Source organism: Drosophila rhopaloa, unplaced genomic scaffold (genome assembly GCF_018152115.1).
Source record: "Drosophila rhopaloa isolate 14029-0021.01 unplaced genomic scaffold, ASM1815211v1 contig_115, whole genome shotgun sequence".
NCBI lineage: Eukaryota > Metazoa > Arthropoda > Insecta > Diptera > Drosophilidae > Drosophila > Drosophila rhopaloa.
The window spans coordinates 13,760,587-13,776,521 of record NW_025334990.1 but is presented as its reverse complement, the minus strand read 5'-3'; the positions used below and the strand labels follow the sequence as shown (position 1 = coordinate 13,776,521).

Below are 15,935 nucleotides of genomic sequence, written 5' to 3'. Positions count from 1 at the left end.
CATTGTGTGAGATTCACGCTTCAGTTTTGTTTCGTTTGCTCCGCCAAGGACGAAGTACGAAGGACGAAGGACGAGTGGACACTTCAGCTCCCCTGGAAATGCACCTGCAACTCCTGTGCACCTGCACCCGCTGAGCCGGCGGCATAAATCGCGCCCTCAGTTTCAACTTTCAACAAAGATGTAAGCCAAGTTAATTGCTTTTTTTTGCCCTTTTTTCACCAGCACACTTTGGCCACGTTGCCGTTTCTGTTGCCGTTGCCGTTGAATCTGCAATGTCAACAATGAAACTAACGTCAGTGAGGTCCTTTTCGCCCTACCCTAAACATCCTACCTTTTTGGACCCCAGGACCTGATGCTGCTGTTGTTTTTGCTGCTCCGGTGCTTATTTGAACAGCTCTTCACAAACAAGAACTTGGCAACATGGAAGCATTTACGAGCGCATTTCGCGCAACCATTTTGTTGCCTTGGCAGACAAACGGCTCAGCACTTGGCGGCTCCTGTCACAGGACATGGCCTAAACCTTGAGCACCGAAGGGCTGCTCCGATTCGCAGTCCAGAGTCGAGGAAAGCCCAGACAAATCAGGAAATGGAAATGTTACGTTTTGGGGGATTTATATTTTCATTAAAATATTCTCAAGTGGCAAAGTGCTGCGAACACTCAAATTATTTGCACTGCCATTAGAGCCAAGGATCACAGATACAAGCTATTTTCTTGTATTTAATTATGTTAAAAATCATTATTTTTAATTTCTCAATTAAATGTTATTACATCTTTATTATGATTAATTGATCAGAGGTCAACAATAGAATCACATAAATATAAACATATCTGGGAACAAAAATTTCATGACAAGATATTTAACAAAGAATATATTCATTTTTTGATTTCATTTTTCCTATTTTCTTTTAGTAAAAAAAAGTTTATTTATTAATGCAATTTGAATAAATCTTAGTAGTTAATCAGAAATCACATTAATTTAAATATATACGAGGCCGAAAGTTGGAATTTATAATAATGTGTGATTTATTTTTATTGGATAATACTTATCATATTTAAATTCCATACATAGCCAGAATATTAAAAACAAATACATATATTTGCATAATTTTTATGGGATTTCGATTATTTTCAAATTATCTTAGCTGAAAAGCAAAAATAACTTCTTTAAGCTGGGTTTCCTTCACGATTTCATGCCCAGAGCCACAGGCCACTATTATTAATGATAAGTTACAAAGAGCCTTGAAGGGACAAAGCAAAATTGGAAGATTTTCGCTTGGGTCCTCAATCAATTTACAATTCATGGTGTAAGCCCAGAAAAAGCCGTTGCTAGAAATCGAAATCAGTCGTCTGTGAATATTGCAAAATGAGCTTCCGCCCTTTGCCTTGGCTCCCAACTTCCGGCAACAATTTCCGTTTCCTCATTACCTTATTTTTTCATCGCCGAAGTCGGGACTTTTGCGACTGCGAAGGCCTTGGAGGCCATGGAGGCGTATCCCTGCCTCCTGCCATATGACAATTTATTACGCTCGGAGCTTCGATTTAAATTGCTTGACAATTATTACACAATGACGAAGGACGACGACGAATGAAAAATGTTCCCGTTCGGCAATTTACCAAGCGGCACGCCCACGCCCCCCTGATTTTCCTCATGCACCTCCCCCCCCGCCCAGAATTAATGATGGCAAATTTGCAAAGTTCACAAATTTCTTATTAGTAGTCCATGGCTAAGGAAGTTGGCTTTTCCCCGTTTTCCTCGCTCTTCCCTCGCCTTTTTGCCGCCCTCATCACCATTCGGCGGCCTGGGTTCATATTTCATTTTAGGCAGTTAGTTTTCCTGTGCAGGAAAATGCGGATGAGGTGGTGAATGGTGAACGGTGCTCCTCCCTGTGGTTTTAAGTTTTCGCACTTTTGCCACCAGGCAGAGCGAATTTTCCAAGCGCTCTAATTTGAATTTTAATTGAGGTTCTCTTTGTGGTTTTCCTTGTTTTTTCCGTGCTCATTTTTTTTCCTGTTTGTTTGGTTGGTTGCTTGCTTTGAAAATTAACAATAATTATAAATAATTGATATGCCGAGCAGGTTTTCTTTTGGCTCTGCTGCAGAGATGAAAATACGTGCCTAAGATTATTTTTAATCGAAAAAAAAGAACAGGAAGTATGCTTTATGATTATGATTTGTTTGATAAGGAAACTTTAAAGTGCGCCCAAACATTCTTAATCACTTACTAAGTAGGATTTATTTGGTGCTTTATCCCTCAATTGAAGTCCCTTTGTAAATGTTTGACAGCGGTAATAAATGAAAAATAAATGTTTATACGTTGCGAAATCAAATCAAAGTGAAAATCTTGTATATTTCATGTGTACGATTCACAAAAAATGTACACGTAAATCATAAAAAAACCATTCATCAGCGACAAATAAATAAAAAAATCAAACTGAATATGCAAATGTCAAACAAATAAAAATGGGAAAAGGCACCCGATTGCACCATATATCTGGTCTGATTTATCCACCGGCTGCTGTGTGTGAAACATTGCTGTAAATATAAATTTAATTGCATGAAACAAAATACGCAAAAAAGCCTTCCGCTATTGAATTGGCAAGGTTTTCACTGCGGACGAGATGCAATTATTCCACAGGCAGTGATAGAAATTGTAAATTGAAATGTGAGCGCTTTATTGCATATTATTTTATTAAGCCCGCACACCAAGGATAAAACAGGCTCCCATTTTAATATATGATTGAAAAATGTTAAGCCGCTGCTAAATCAATTAAGTAGACAAAGCATGGATTAAAATGTTAAGGAATTATAAATTAAAGCTTGCAATCGAATATAACAACATATTCAACATTAAAATTATTTAATAATTGTGTATTTAGCGTTAAAAGGAAGAGGTTTTTCTCTTCTTTATCCGTTCTAACATAAGGTAAATTTGGAATTAATTTATTTATGATAAGTTTTTTAAAAGACGAAATGCCAACCCATTTAACCCTACAATCTACTTCTGATGATATATATTGTCCGATTGTATCGAACCATCGATAACCAAAGCTATCGATACATCTTTTAGTCGATCTATTTAAAGCTCTCCGTTTGACAGATGCCGACCAGTACATTTCTGTTTTTCGTCATCGTCGGACTTGACTTGAACCGATAAGCTAATAGTGTGCCGCTATATAAATCGTTGTGAACTAAAATAAAATCATTATCAATTGGTGAAGTGTTGTATAAAAGTGATGTAGAGCAAACTGCCAAAAAAACAAACTGATCTGTGGATTGAAACAAAATTAAAAATATGGAAGCCACTTCAATACTTCAACTGAACGATCGCTGTTTGTTCGAGATATTTCAGCAGATCAAAAACAACTGCGAGCTTAAAGATCCCCTAAAATATTGGGATCTCGTAAATTTCGTTATCAGCTGCGACCGATTCGCAGAAGCATTTAAGCAGTGGAATTCAGATCTTTTCATCGCACTTAATATAGAGTGTTTCCGTTCCTTTTTAAGAAGCCAATCCTGGTTAAATAATTCTTTATTTAACTATATGCCTATGCTTTTTTGCCAATCTATTATTAAAATCAATTTGAACGAGCAATATGACGCATTGCAAAACGTCTCCGCAGAGTACAAACAAACATATTGGGATATATACATTAATGAGGTCAAGGAAAACAAAAGACTATGTGTACTTGAGATAGTTTTTGAACCAAACCGACACTACCCCGAACATTTGGACAGGTTCGAGGCCCTGATGAATGCCATTAGTCACAAGAACTCACTTAAACACCTTGATATTAATGTTTCCGGTGAGTTTTTAAGAATACAGTTTTTGATTGCTATAATCTGATTGCTTTGAGTTTATAGGCAATAGGGTCCACCATATTCCACAGCTCGGTCAATTGGAATTCCTCTCATTAAATGCGGAAATGGACGTCGAAGACTTAGTAGAACTTTGCAAATCAAATTCAAATTTATGCGAACTTCATTTTCATAGTACCGAGTTAAACGGAAGGTTTGCGGATATTTCGCCATACTGTAACAAATTGAAAAAACTTATCCTAAAGATGAAGCCCGATATAGACGCAACGGAATATGCCGCTATCGCAAATTTGCCCAAGCTTCGATCTCTGAAACTTTGGGGAAACCATCGAGAGGGAACTCTGATAGCATTGCTTCAAGCTCTCGAGGGAATGCGGCTCAAGAGATTACTTATTCCACACATTTTGCTCAGCACACAAGAGGCGCTGGCAATCTCACAAATCAGCTCTTTGACCTTCATAGCGAGTGGTTTCAGTGATGAATCAAGCATTGCGTTTTTGACTCAACTCCCGAATCTTAAAACACTCACGATATTTGCTGATTCGAACCAGGCCACTTTAGTGAATCACTTGAAGCACTTGCTAATGAAGCCTAGAATATTTATTAGAACAAAAAGATGGAGTTTGAAGATCAAGTATATCGAGGAACATGGAAGTCTGAAAATTGGCGTTGATGATGAGCATTCCAGAAACCACCAACATATTTGTAATTACATAAATGCCATCGCCCCGCTACTAAATGTCGTTCAGTTTCAACTTTCAGTTAATTTATTTGAAGTAGTATTTGACAGCTTCGCATTACAAAACGTATACCAGGGTCTAGCCAGCAAGAGACCACAAATTCTAAAAAAAATAAGAATCTCTTCTCCATTTACCCTAGAGCATGCTGAAACACTTGCTTCCATTCAGTCATTGACGGACATTGATTGCTCATATTCTCATTTGGAGTATATAATTGCAATGAAGATAAAGCAACTAAATGCCATTGAAGAGATATCAAATAGAGTGGATCGAATCAACACAGAAAAGTGCAAGATTTCTATTCTCCATAAAAATAATGCTGTGACACTAATACTAGACTTTACAGGTGACAATATCGGCTACAGAATACACAGGATACGGGATTGTGTCAGAATTTTTGAGCCTCTAGCCCAATTAAATAACATAAAAGCTCTTTTGATTAAGGGTCCCATCGAAGATTTATCTTTTACAAATTTTATAAAGTTATTCGAAGGTCTGGAGGAGTTGGAAATTAATGTTCTTGGCCCCGAGGAACTTAACGAGCATTTGGGAATCGGTAGCTTAAAAGTCCTTAAGTGCGGATTCTTCTGTTCCGAATCAACGGAATATTTGGCCAAGTTAAATCACCTTGAATCACTTACAATTCTCGAACATCCGAAGGGATCTCTACGATCGCTTTTCAACGCCCTTGCCTCGAGAGAAGATCAAGTACTGAGAAGCCTCAGTATTCAACGAACAAGCCCTACTTTCGAAGAGATCCTGGCGCTTTCTGGCATAAAATCCTTGGAGAGTTTGCAACTAGGAATACCTGCTGACCAAATATTTAAAGATTGTGATAAGGATCAATTTATTAATATTCGACATTGTGAGAGTTGTGGTCCAATTCCAAGAAGGTTCAATGTTGGACATGTTCTTGACATAAGGACTGTGTGTTTAGCCCAAATTGAAAGGCTTAAGAATAAAACGGAAATCCCATTAAATATGGATATGATAGCAAACCTTCCAAATCTTAAGGAACTGAGCATTCATTTTGATTATGTAGCCCAGGCTACCGAATCACTATTAAAAAGCATAATGCAACGATCTCCCCATAGACTGCGCCGTCTTACACTTCCATCTCAGAAGTTAGATTTGATATCCCAATTCGAGGAATTGCGATCCCTCGAGTGCTTTGTCTACAATGTGCAAGATGTTAAATATATAGTATCTCTCGATTATCTCACAGAGTTACACATCCACAATTCGCAGGACACTTTGATGTGGGAGCTACTAAAAGAACTGAAGGTTTTACTGAACCTTCAGACTTTGCTATTAGACAACACCCAACTGGAATTTTTGGACGTGGTCGAGTTAACGAACATTAATTGGCTAACTCGATTACGACTGGGAGTTGCCGATAAAAAATTTATTACTATGCTGATTCAATTAAGAAATCTGAAAGACTTGGAAATTACTTCAACCCATTTTGCAGAAAAAAATGAATGCAACTTTTTCCCATCGTTTCTTGAATCATGTCCAAACCTGAGATCGATTGCTCTATATAACTACTATAACTTGTTAAAAAAAAATTACGTCAAATTTATTTGGAACACTATTAAGCTCCTCAGGGATCCTGCGATTTATCCCCCATTCAAATTACGTGGAGTATGTAGTGAACAACCTTGGAAACAAGTAAGTTTTCTAACATATCTCACATAAAATTTTCAATTTTTTTCTATATTTATCTTTATTTTAGGCGGCCAATTACGATGATGCTTACCTTCAACTCAATATCGAAATGAAAAAACCAGTGCGATTTTGATTATATATTAATCAACGTAAGAATTCAAAATTGTATTTTTAATATGCCAATATATAATATCAATACAATTTGTTTTTTTTCATTATCAATTACAAATTGCAGTTAAGCATAAACCAATATTTAATATCCAACGCGATAATTGTTTTTTTTAACTATATTCCACACATTTGGCTTAAATTGGAATAATTTTAAAAGAAATCCTCATTATATTTCAAGAGGCATTTTCCCGAAGACCAAATTGCCAGACAACAGACATAAAACTAGCCCTGCATCTCGCATTTCACCTGACCAGAACAGTCTGGCGATGAATGATGAAGACGACGTTGATGATGACATTATCTCATGCTCATTGAACGCAAATGTGGCGTGCACACCATAAAACAGACAACAAAAACTAGGAGGAGGAAAAGTGTAAGAATAGTAACGAAAACTATGCATAGCGAAGAGCAAATACCCTAATCTTGGAATTTACAGATTAAAAGCATAAATTTATAAAATTTCTTAAAAAATACTGTTTGTTTTTGCTACCAATTATTTTGTATTTACAGTCTGTATCTTAGCCACATTCTAAGTTTTAAATTGATATGTTTTTATATATGCATATATATTAATATCTGTATCTTGTATCTTTTATAAAACAAATGAATAAATCAATTATCTATAGAGTATAATACAGTCTGTGTTTAACAAAAAATAAAAACAAAATATGTACATGCAAACATTTTTGACAAGTGAATGCCCCATTCTTTTCCCCATTTCCACCCGGTCCTTCGTCTAGTTTACCTTATGTCACTCATTGTTTTGAATAGTTTTGAAAGGCTTTTGTATTTCGCAATGAAATGAAAGTGGAGCTCGAGATGTGGTTTCTTTTTTCAGGAAAATACAAAGTCGAAAATGCGTTTTTTTTTCTGCATGTCAAAGCAGGTGAGTGATTGAGAAATAAAGAAATATTGTTTTTCTTTTGCTATTCTTTAGTTCCCTGACCTTTATTTCCCTCTGTTAGAATTGTGGACCAGCGAATTAAGTTAAAGCGCTTAGGGCGCATTTAAATTAACTTTAATAGCGGGGCCCATTCAGGAGCCCCCGCCCAAAGTCCTTCGGGAACTTCTCACAGCTCTCGGGCCCCTCGAAAAGCCACATTTACGCCAAGTACTTAACAACTTTAATGAGCAGGGGATAGAAAGAAAGAAAGGAGCTGGAGTTGCGAAAAAAACCTGCTACATCGGGGGAGAATCCAAAGTAGCCAACGCGCACTTAATACTAATGGCTGTCATTATCCTTTATCCTTTGGCTGTCGCAACAACTGTCTGTGCCACTATCCCTCTCACTCACTCACTCACCCCTCTCACTCACTCCCTTTTTTTTTGGCCCCTTCTCTGCACGCACATTTATTAGGCAAACCAAAGCGCAAACTTCCTACTGCCAAAAAAAAAAAGAAATGGCCAAGAACTTGGTAAAAACAAAGAAAAAATTAACTTAACTCAATTTACAAAAAACTTTTATTTCTATTTTTTCTTGCTTGTTTTGTTAGCTGTTGACAAAAAACAAAAAACAAAAAACGGAAAACGAATTAAGCGCCAAGCCAGGGCAAACTTTAAGTAGCTTTTGTGCGAGAAAGTATTAAAATCGCTTTTTCAAATGGTTCCCAACGAAGTGGGCTGGGAATCTGTGCACAAAAGTAAGTGGCCAAAGGGATTCCACAGTCGGCCAAGTGTCCTTGAATCATATTTACTTAACTCGATGCTGGCTTTTGGCATGTTTTCCCCGCCCAAGGTTTTCTCCTTGATTTTATTTTCATTCGCCAGCAATTTCCTTTCTTATTTGAGTTAAATGAATTTCCATAAGACTGGCACACAAATTTAGTTCTTAAAACGCTTAATATGTGATGAGAACCAATTTCAATAGGGCTCTGAAAGTTTTGCGGTTTCGGGTCAAGTTCCAATTCAGTTAGGTAAGAGTTTTTATCAAGAAGCTGCAGATTGAAAAGTTTGAAAGCCAGCTATTAAATGGTTAAATTCCATGGTGCAATAGCACAATTTTCGGACAGTTTTCGACCACACTCTATTATTGCCTGCCCTGCAGTTTCTGGACAGAGTAAGCCACAGTTGTCCGCATCTATCCTGTGTAATAATTTCACACGCTCTGTGTCGCGGTCGTTTTAATTAGCACGATTGCATTTTCAACACGTTCAAGCCATTCAGATTGTAAATCACATAGGCTGCCCAACATGTGCCGTCCACTGTCAGTCATTCGGTCAGTCATTCAGCCATTCACTCAGTCAGTCGCTCATTATACATGATATGTACTCAAGCGTTGGTACATATTTGATTTCGTCTCCGTATGCATTGTGCTGCAGATTGCGGCTTGGCGCTCTTCAGTTCACCGCTGTCATAGCAACAACATACCGCCAAATCGGCGAAAAGCTGGGAGTAAATTAATCCAGCTAATTAGAACATAAGGGTGCCGAGTTGATAATTTGATCAATTATTCAGATTGGTAATAAACAGTATTGGTAGTTTCCATTTAATTTAATTATATATATATATAGAGTAAGCAGACTCTATTCAAAATGATTTTTATATTAACAAATATACGTACGTAAATATTATTATTAAAAAGATTACACAAACTCAATACTTAATACAATATAATACACATAATTTAAGGTCTTAGTTTGGGTACTAAACAATACAGAATATTTAAAATCAAAGTAGATACTTAAATATTCTAGAAATAAGAGTTACTGCATATTTTAACGTTTCTAGGCCACCTACGTAGTTGTCATCAATTGTCAGTCAACAAAAGTTGAAAATGTGTTTACTTATAGCTCCCATTCAGAGTGCGAACCCCCGGCGAACCAAGCCCCTTTCTTGGCCCACATTGCGTATACGCAAACACAAAAACCGAAAGCGAATGCACCGATAGCCGCAGTATCCATTCGCACGTCACGTGGCAACAATCATGTCTTAAAGACTGCACTCTAAACACTCGAACAATATGAGTTTTGGCCTGGTGTTGTGCATAGTGATGATCTGTTGGATTGCCTTGATCGGGGGTCAAAGTTCGTCATCGCTGATCGATTCCGTTTGCCAGGCGATTCACCGGCAGCAACTCGAGTGTCAAGTGCATCGCGTAGAGACCGCCGACGGTTATAGATTAAGTCTCCACCGGATTCCCGCTCCCCGAAATGACCGGTGTCCCCAGCAGTTGCGTCCCTTTGTCCTGATGCACGGCCTCCTCGGATCCGCCGCAGATTTCGTGGCGGGCGGAAGGGGCAGATCCTTGGCCTTGGAACTGCATGCTCGTTGCTTTGATGTCTGGCTGGGAAATGCCAGGGGCACAACCCATTCCCGCGGGCATCGCAGTCTGCCGACAAGTGACGCCCGCTTCTGGCAGTTCAGTTGGCACGAGATTGGCATCTACGACCTGCCCGCCATCGTGGATTACGTGCTGGCGAGGACGAACCGCCGGCAGGTGCACTACGTCGGCCATTCGCAGGGGACCACGGTGCTGCTGGTGTTGCTCTCACAACGGCCGGAGTATAATGCGCGGTTCGCCAATGCGGCTCTGATGGCGCCGGTGGCCTTTCTCAAGCATCTGAGTAGTCCGCCACTGCGTTTGTTGGCCAGCGACAGTTCCGCGGTCACGGTGCGTATACTTGATGGGATTGGGAAGAGCCTTTGGTGCGGGACAAGTGATAAGCTCTTGTCACTCGAAAAAAAGGGTTCACTTAAAAAGATTAAAACATTTTTTATTTTTCATATGCAAAAAGCACTTAATCCTTTACATTTAAACAAAAACTTCCATTAAAACATTTTCAAATTCAATTTTTGTGGTGATACATGCGATAAAAATGATAAATGTGATGATAAAAGTATACTTTTTTTAATTTGTAACTACATTGAAGCTTTTGAAGTAAGCAAAGTAAACTACTTAAATTCACATTTGTTTAAACAACTATTTTAAACATATTAAATTAAACTGATTAATTAAATTTCTATTTGTTATATTAACAAAAAATATTTTAGACCTTAAATGCACAATGCAGAAAAAGTTAAATACAATTATTATACAATAAATAAAATTTATTTAATCAAAAATGTTTTTTTAAATGTTAACTTAAATAAACAATTTAAAAATAGTGACTTAGTTTAATCCTGACTTAGTTTAATGACAGGGCTTTATTAATGAATTTACGCTCAAGTTTTATTGATTTAACTGAGAGCCAGATAAGTTTTTTTGATTAAGTTATTGAAAATCCATTTATTATTTAAATCGAATTATTTGATTTCAATTTTTGATACTTATCTTTTAACTCGATAGAGTAATCAAAGGAAAATGATTTTGATATAATTGTATTTCTTTTAATTGTAACCAAACTTACCCAAAGTTAAAGACATATTTGTATGAGCATATGGAACTGATGGCCTTTCCTCCGTGCAGCTGCTGCTCAATAAACTTGGCCTCCACGAACTGCTGCCGGCGACGGCGCTGACCCAGGTGGGCGGGCAGTTCTTCTGCACCGCCTCCCGGCCCACCTACGCCCTCTGCACCCTCTTCACCTCCCTTTATGTGGGCTTCAGCGACTATCCATTGGATCGTGTGAGTACGATTATATATGCGGGCCATAATTTAGCCAACAAAGCGCCCCGAAAACTTTTTTTCTTGTTGTATGCAAAAGTTTTTATTGCACTCTGGAGTGAGCCCAGCGTTTTCCCCCCCGCCCCCGCAAAAACTCCCGGAAACAGGCAAACATACGCGGAAAAGGGGGGTGGGGAAAAAGGGTGGAGGCCTTAGTTTCGGTAATAAAAGTTATTTGAATTTAAATGCGTAAACGAGCTGCTTCTGCCGGGCAAAGCTTCCTGGTTGAAAGTCAGGCCAGAACTATTGTGGATGTGGATAAGAGGGGGGATAGTCAGAGGGGGAGAAATACCGGACCAAAGGGGTTAATTGGTGGCAGCGTTTAACTTGCCCATTTTCAGGAATATATAAAGCCCTGAAACCACTTAAAATTAATATTCGAAAAGGCCTATCAGTGTTATAATTAAAATTGAAAGCTACTTAGCATTGTTTTCAAACTTTTTTAAAAAGAAAACAGCTTAAAAATTTTACAAAACTTATAAAAAGTAAAATTGTACATCCCAGCTTACACTTAAATAATATTACTCAAATTACCGAAAAGTCACTTATTATTCTCTAAAGTAATAAACATAGGTAACAAAAAAAGCTTTTGTGTAGGAGTTTTACTAAAATTTTGTTTCATTTTTAATAGATAGAATAAAATATATTAAGGGCATTTCCCAAACAGACTTTAGAGAAGGCAAAATTCCTGTAGTAATGTGCAACCAAAAGGTGCTCTAAACTTTTCCCCCACCACCCACAAAATGCCACTCCAGCTGGCGGCTAACTAGAGTATAACACACATTACGTATACGCCACGCTGCCTTAAACACTTTTTGTTTCCCGCGCACACGGTACATTTAAATTTTGTTTTGCCGTGAAATATGGCAAATAAATCGCGTTCGTGTAACGAAAGAAAAAACTTTATGGCTTATCTGTGTGTTCGGAGTGTTTCGGGGCGCGTGCTCAAAAGGCTTACCATCTGAAGTGAGTTAGTTTGGGTGTTTGGATGTTTTGGGGGACGGGTTTTGGGGGTCAGGCCCTGGCGCCAAGTGCCGCTTGTAAGTTATTAAAGTGGGGGGCTTTGCCCAATTGGCTGCGGCCCTGGACACTGTGATGCCGAAACTGTATTTGGACTTTTTATAGTTGCATAGAGAGCACAAAAAAAAGGTTAGAAAGTTCTCGTGGATAGAGTTCTTAAATCTTTTTACATATGCGGCCATAAATAAGCATTTCAAGCGCTGAATAATCCAAGGGTTAAGTGAGAAATGGACATAGAAATGCATTGTTTTAAGTTAACTCTAAAGCGGAATATGCAAACGAAAATAAAATTCTTTAAAAAAATAAAGACATATAAAAATGAATCCTAAAAAGTGGTAAATGATAAAAAATGTATTAACATTTTTGGATTATATTGAAATTCAAAGCATTCATATATACTCCGATTTTAAAATTCCTTAGAAAAAAATAGTTGCAAAATTTAGTTACAAACTGTAGTTTCCAATGCAAATGTTTAACTCGCAATGCCAACGGATGCAAGTAAATAACAAATTCTCAGAGCTACTGCCACTTGACACAAGAGTCGAATCTATACAAAAAGTCATAACTCCCATAAAAAAGTCAACAAACCAGAACCAGCAGCGAAAAATTGTTAAGCAAATACAGTGAAAAGACGCCGAGCTTGAGCAAATGGAGCGAGGCGATACTTGTGACAACTGCCGAACATGCCACACCACACAGATAGAAGTCCGAATAAATATTTGTGCATATTTAGTAACCCCTGAAACCCCGCCCACGACCCTCGCAAAGTTCAACACTCTTGGAAAACTGCACTGCGTCGAATAAGATTCGAGCTGAAATACAAAAAAAAACACCAAATGTAAGAAAAATAAATGCAAAGGAAGCGAAACGAAAAGAAAAACTCGGGGAAACACAAACAAGCTGGCGGCACAAAATTGCCAGTATTTGCCACAAGTTGCTGGCTGGCTGCAAAAAGGAAACAAAACTGAGAAAAAATGGGGAAATGCAACGGCCAGGCGGAAAATCAAATAAACATCAAAACAAAAAAAATATGTCGCCGCAGGACGCATGCAACGTTTCAATGGCTTGTCATGGCAATTTAAAGTCGGGGCGATTTACATAAAATTCTATAACTGAAGAGTCGTAGCGACATCTCCCAAAAAAAATGACAAACATCAGCACATCGGCAAAAAGTGAACAGTTTTTTATGCAGATATTGTGTTTAAACAGGGCTTCTCGGATTTATTTGGAATTTTAAAACGAGATTTCGAAAAAACATAGCAATTAAATAGTTTAAGACCATAAGTCCCATTTAGTTTGAAATCAACAAAAGAAATTTTTTATTTTAATGATGAAAATAAATATGTTCTTATTTAGGTAATCCATACGGTAAATTTACAAAGTCGTTAAAAAAATAAATGATTTTCTTGCTAATAAAATTTTTATATCCTTGCAGAGGGTATTATAATTTCAGTCAAAAGTTTGCAACGCAGTGAAGGAGACATTTCCGACCCTATAAAGTATATATATTCTTGATCAGCATCACCAGGAGAGTCGATCTAGCCATGTCCGTCTGTCCGTCTGTCCGTCCGTCTGTCCGTTCGTCTGTCCGTCCGTCTGTCCGTCCGTCTGTCCGTCTGTCAGTCTGTCCGTCTGTCCGTCCGTTTCTACGCAAACTAGTCCCTCAGTTTTAAAGCTATCTGCTCGAAACTTTCCCAAAAGTTGTCTTTCTATTGCAGGTAGTATATAAGTCGGAACGAGCCGGATCGGGCGACTATATCATATAGCTGCCATATAACTGAACGATCGGAAAAGCCATAACTTTGGTGTTTTTAAAGATAAGAAGTTGGGACTTTCTATGGGTTTTATTTTTGGCCAATCAATCCGACATACCGAATTTCATAAGGATCGGCTGACTATATCTTATAGCTGCCATATAACTGATTGATCGGAAGTGCCATTACTTTGGTGTTTTTAAAGATAAGAAGTTGGGATTTTCTATGGGTTTTATTTTTGGCCAATCAATCCGACATACCAAATTTCATAAGGATCGGCCGACTATATCTTATAGTTGCCATATAACTGAACGATTGGAAATGCCATAACTTTGGTGTTTTTAAAGTTAGGAAGTTGGGATTTTTTATGAGTATTAAAAATGCATCATATGAATAATTTTGGAGAATATAATTTACAGAGTATTCTGCAAGGGTATATCAACTTCGGCTCCGCCCGAAGTTAGCTTTCCTTTCTTGTTTAATTTAAAATCGACAGAATTTAACTGACGTACAAATATACACAGAAATAGTAAGAATAGATTTAAATAGCTTATTTAAGAAATTATATAAAGCAATTATACAAAGCAAAGAAAAAGTAAAGCACCAAGAAAAGATAGAATTTCTTTGATACAGCTAAACTTATTTTCCACTTAATATAAAAACATCAAAAGGCCAATGAATGTATATATGCCTAAAGAGGGGCAGAAACTGCTTATCCTTACATCAATATTTTCTTTAGAAACTACTTTATTTTGTCTACATCCTCCCGGCTTTTCAAATCTGTTGGCAATTTCAATCAGCAGCCTAGGGCGATAGCAATATCAATATCAATCTCAATCTCAATATAAAACTGAAAAGCCCATTGCTTTTACCTTAATCAGGGGCTGAGGCGAATAAGCAGCTAATTTCAAAACAAATACTCGCAATATAAATTCAGCTCCGCTCCCCCGGCCGCAGGATCAAAGCAAGGACCTCTTGGTCTTTTGGCCCGAGACCTCGCTCCTGTGCCCGCTCATGTGTGAGTGGCCGTGTGTATGTGCCTGTGTGCACTTCCGCAAATGCTTTGTGTCGCAATGAAACGGAAATAGCAGCCTGAACACACACACCGATACACACATGATTGGTCAGGACGGTGAGAGAGGAGTGGAGGGGAGAGGTGAGGTCCTGTTTCCGGCCGCTGCTCATAAAATTTAAACGTTTCGGGAGTTTAAGCCTAACAAAATGGCCTTCCTCTGTTCCGTCGCCAGAACATCTTGCCACGCATCCTGGAGACGACGCCGGCGGGCATTTCGCGGGGCCAGCTGCAACATTTCGGGCAGCTCATTAATAGCGGTAAGTCCGGCCAACAGACTTATGCTCTAATGCACTGGGATAAATCAGAACGATAATGGAAGCTCTTAAAGATATTTGATAATTTCACAAGTATGGTTTTGACTCCTATATTATTATTTTTAATATCAGCAATCAGTAGTAAACTAAACCTCTTTCGAACCCCAACCATTTCTACTTTGTCAAAGTTATGAATAGTTAAAATGTATGAAAACAACTATTACTAATCAATAAAAATTCCAAAAACTTCAATAATATTTAATAAATTATAAAATAAATTCATTAAAAGGTTTAAGGTTGTATTATCATTACTATAATATTAAAACAAACTAAGGGCCACATTTAAATCTTTAAGTCTTTTAAAGATAAAACTGTGGAAAATTTTTTACCAGTTTTCCTGATTTTGCCCTGCGCATGCCACCCCCTAGTAGAGGGGATAAACTTGGAGGCGGTGAGATTACCATTGATGGGTATTATGTTTCGTCCGCAGGCCAATTCCAGCAGTATGACTACCGCTCGCCCAGACTGAATGCGCTGCGATATGGTCAGTCCACGCCCCCCTCATATCAGTTGGCCAATGTTCGCCTGCAGCTGCAGATCTTTCATGGCAACCGGGATGCACTGTCCAGTCAGGCGGATGTGCAGCGCCTGGTCAGCGAACTGCGGAACAGCATTACGCAGATGTATCAGGTGCCCGGCTATAATCACATTGACTTTCTTTTCGCCCTCTCAGCGCCACAGCTGGTATACGAACGAATTATTCAACAGGCATGGCAGTTGGACGCGGTATCGGTGGCGCTTCCAGGCACCTGATGATTAATGAACATGGATAC

The 15,935-nt window shown here is 38.2% G+C and overlaps 2 protein-coding genes across 3 annotated transcripts; both read left to right on the top strand.

Annotated features, from left to right (window-relative positions):
• Positions 1-3,133: 3,133 nt before the first annotated feature.
• Positions 3,134-6,899, top strand: LOC108041345. Of its 2 annotated transcripts, XM_017119249.2 has the most exons (4): positions 3,134-3,804; positions 3,863-6,228; positions 6,293-6,374; positions 6,461-6,899. In XM_017119249.2, exons 1-3 carry the CDS (start codon positions 3,294-3,296, stop codon positions 6,356-6,358), a joined length of 2,943 nt encoding a protein of 980 aa, XP_016974738.1. In that variant the 5' UTR covers positions 3,134-3,293; the 3' UTR covers positions 6,359-6,374; positions 6,461-6,899. The 2 variants fall into 2 exon arrangements, with proteins under 2 accessions (XP_016974738.1, XP_016974737.1); XM_017119248.2 differs by having other exon boundaries at positions 6,293-6,899.
• A 2,454-nt stretch (positions 6,900-9,353) lies between these two features.
• LOC108041369 (lipase 3) lies at positions 9,354-15,915 on the top strand. The gene is made up of 4 exons (XM_017119281.2): positions 9,354-10,006; positions 10,802-10,960; positions 15,021-15,105; positions 15,593-15,915. The coding sequence occupies exons 1-4, from the start codon at positions 9,356-9,358 to the stop codon at positions 15,913-15,915; spliced, it is 1,218 nt and encodes a 405-aa protein (XP_016974770.1). The 5' UTR covers positions 9,354-9,355.
• The last annotated feature ends 20 nt before the right edge of the window (positions 15,916-15,935 follow it).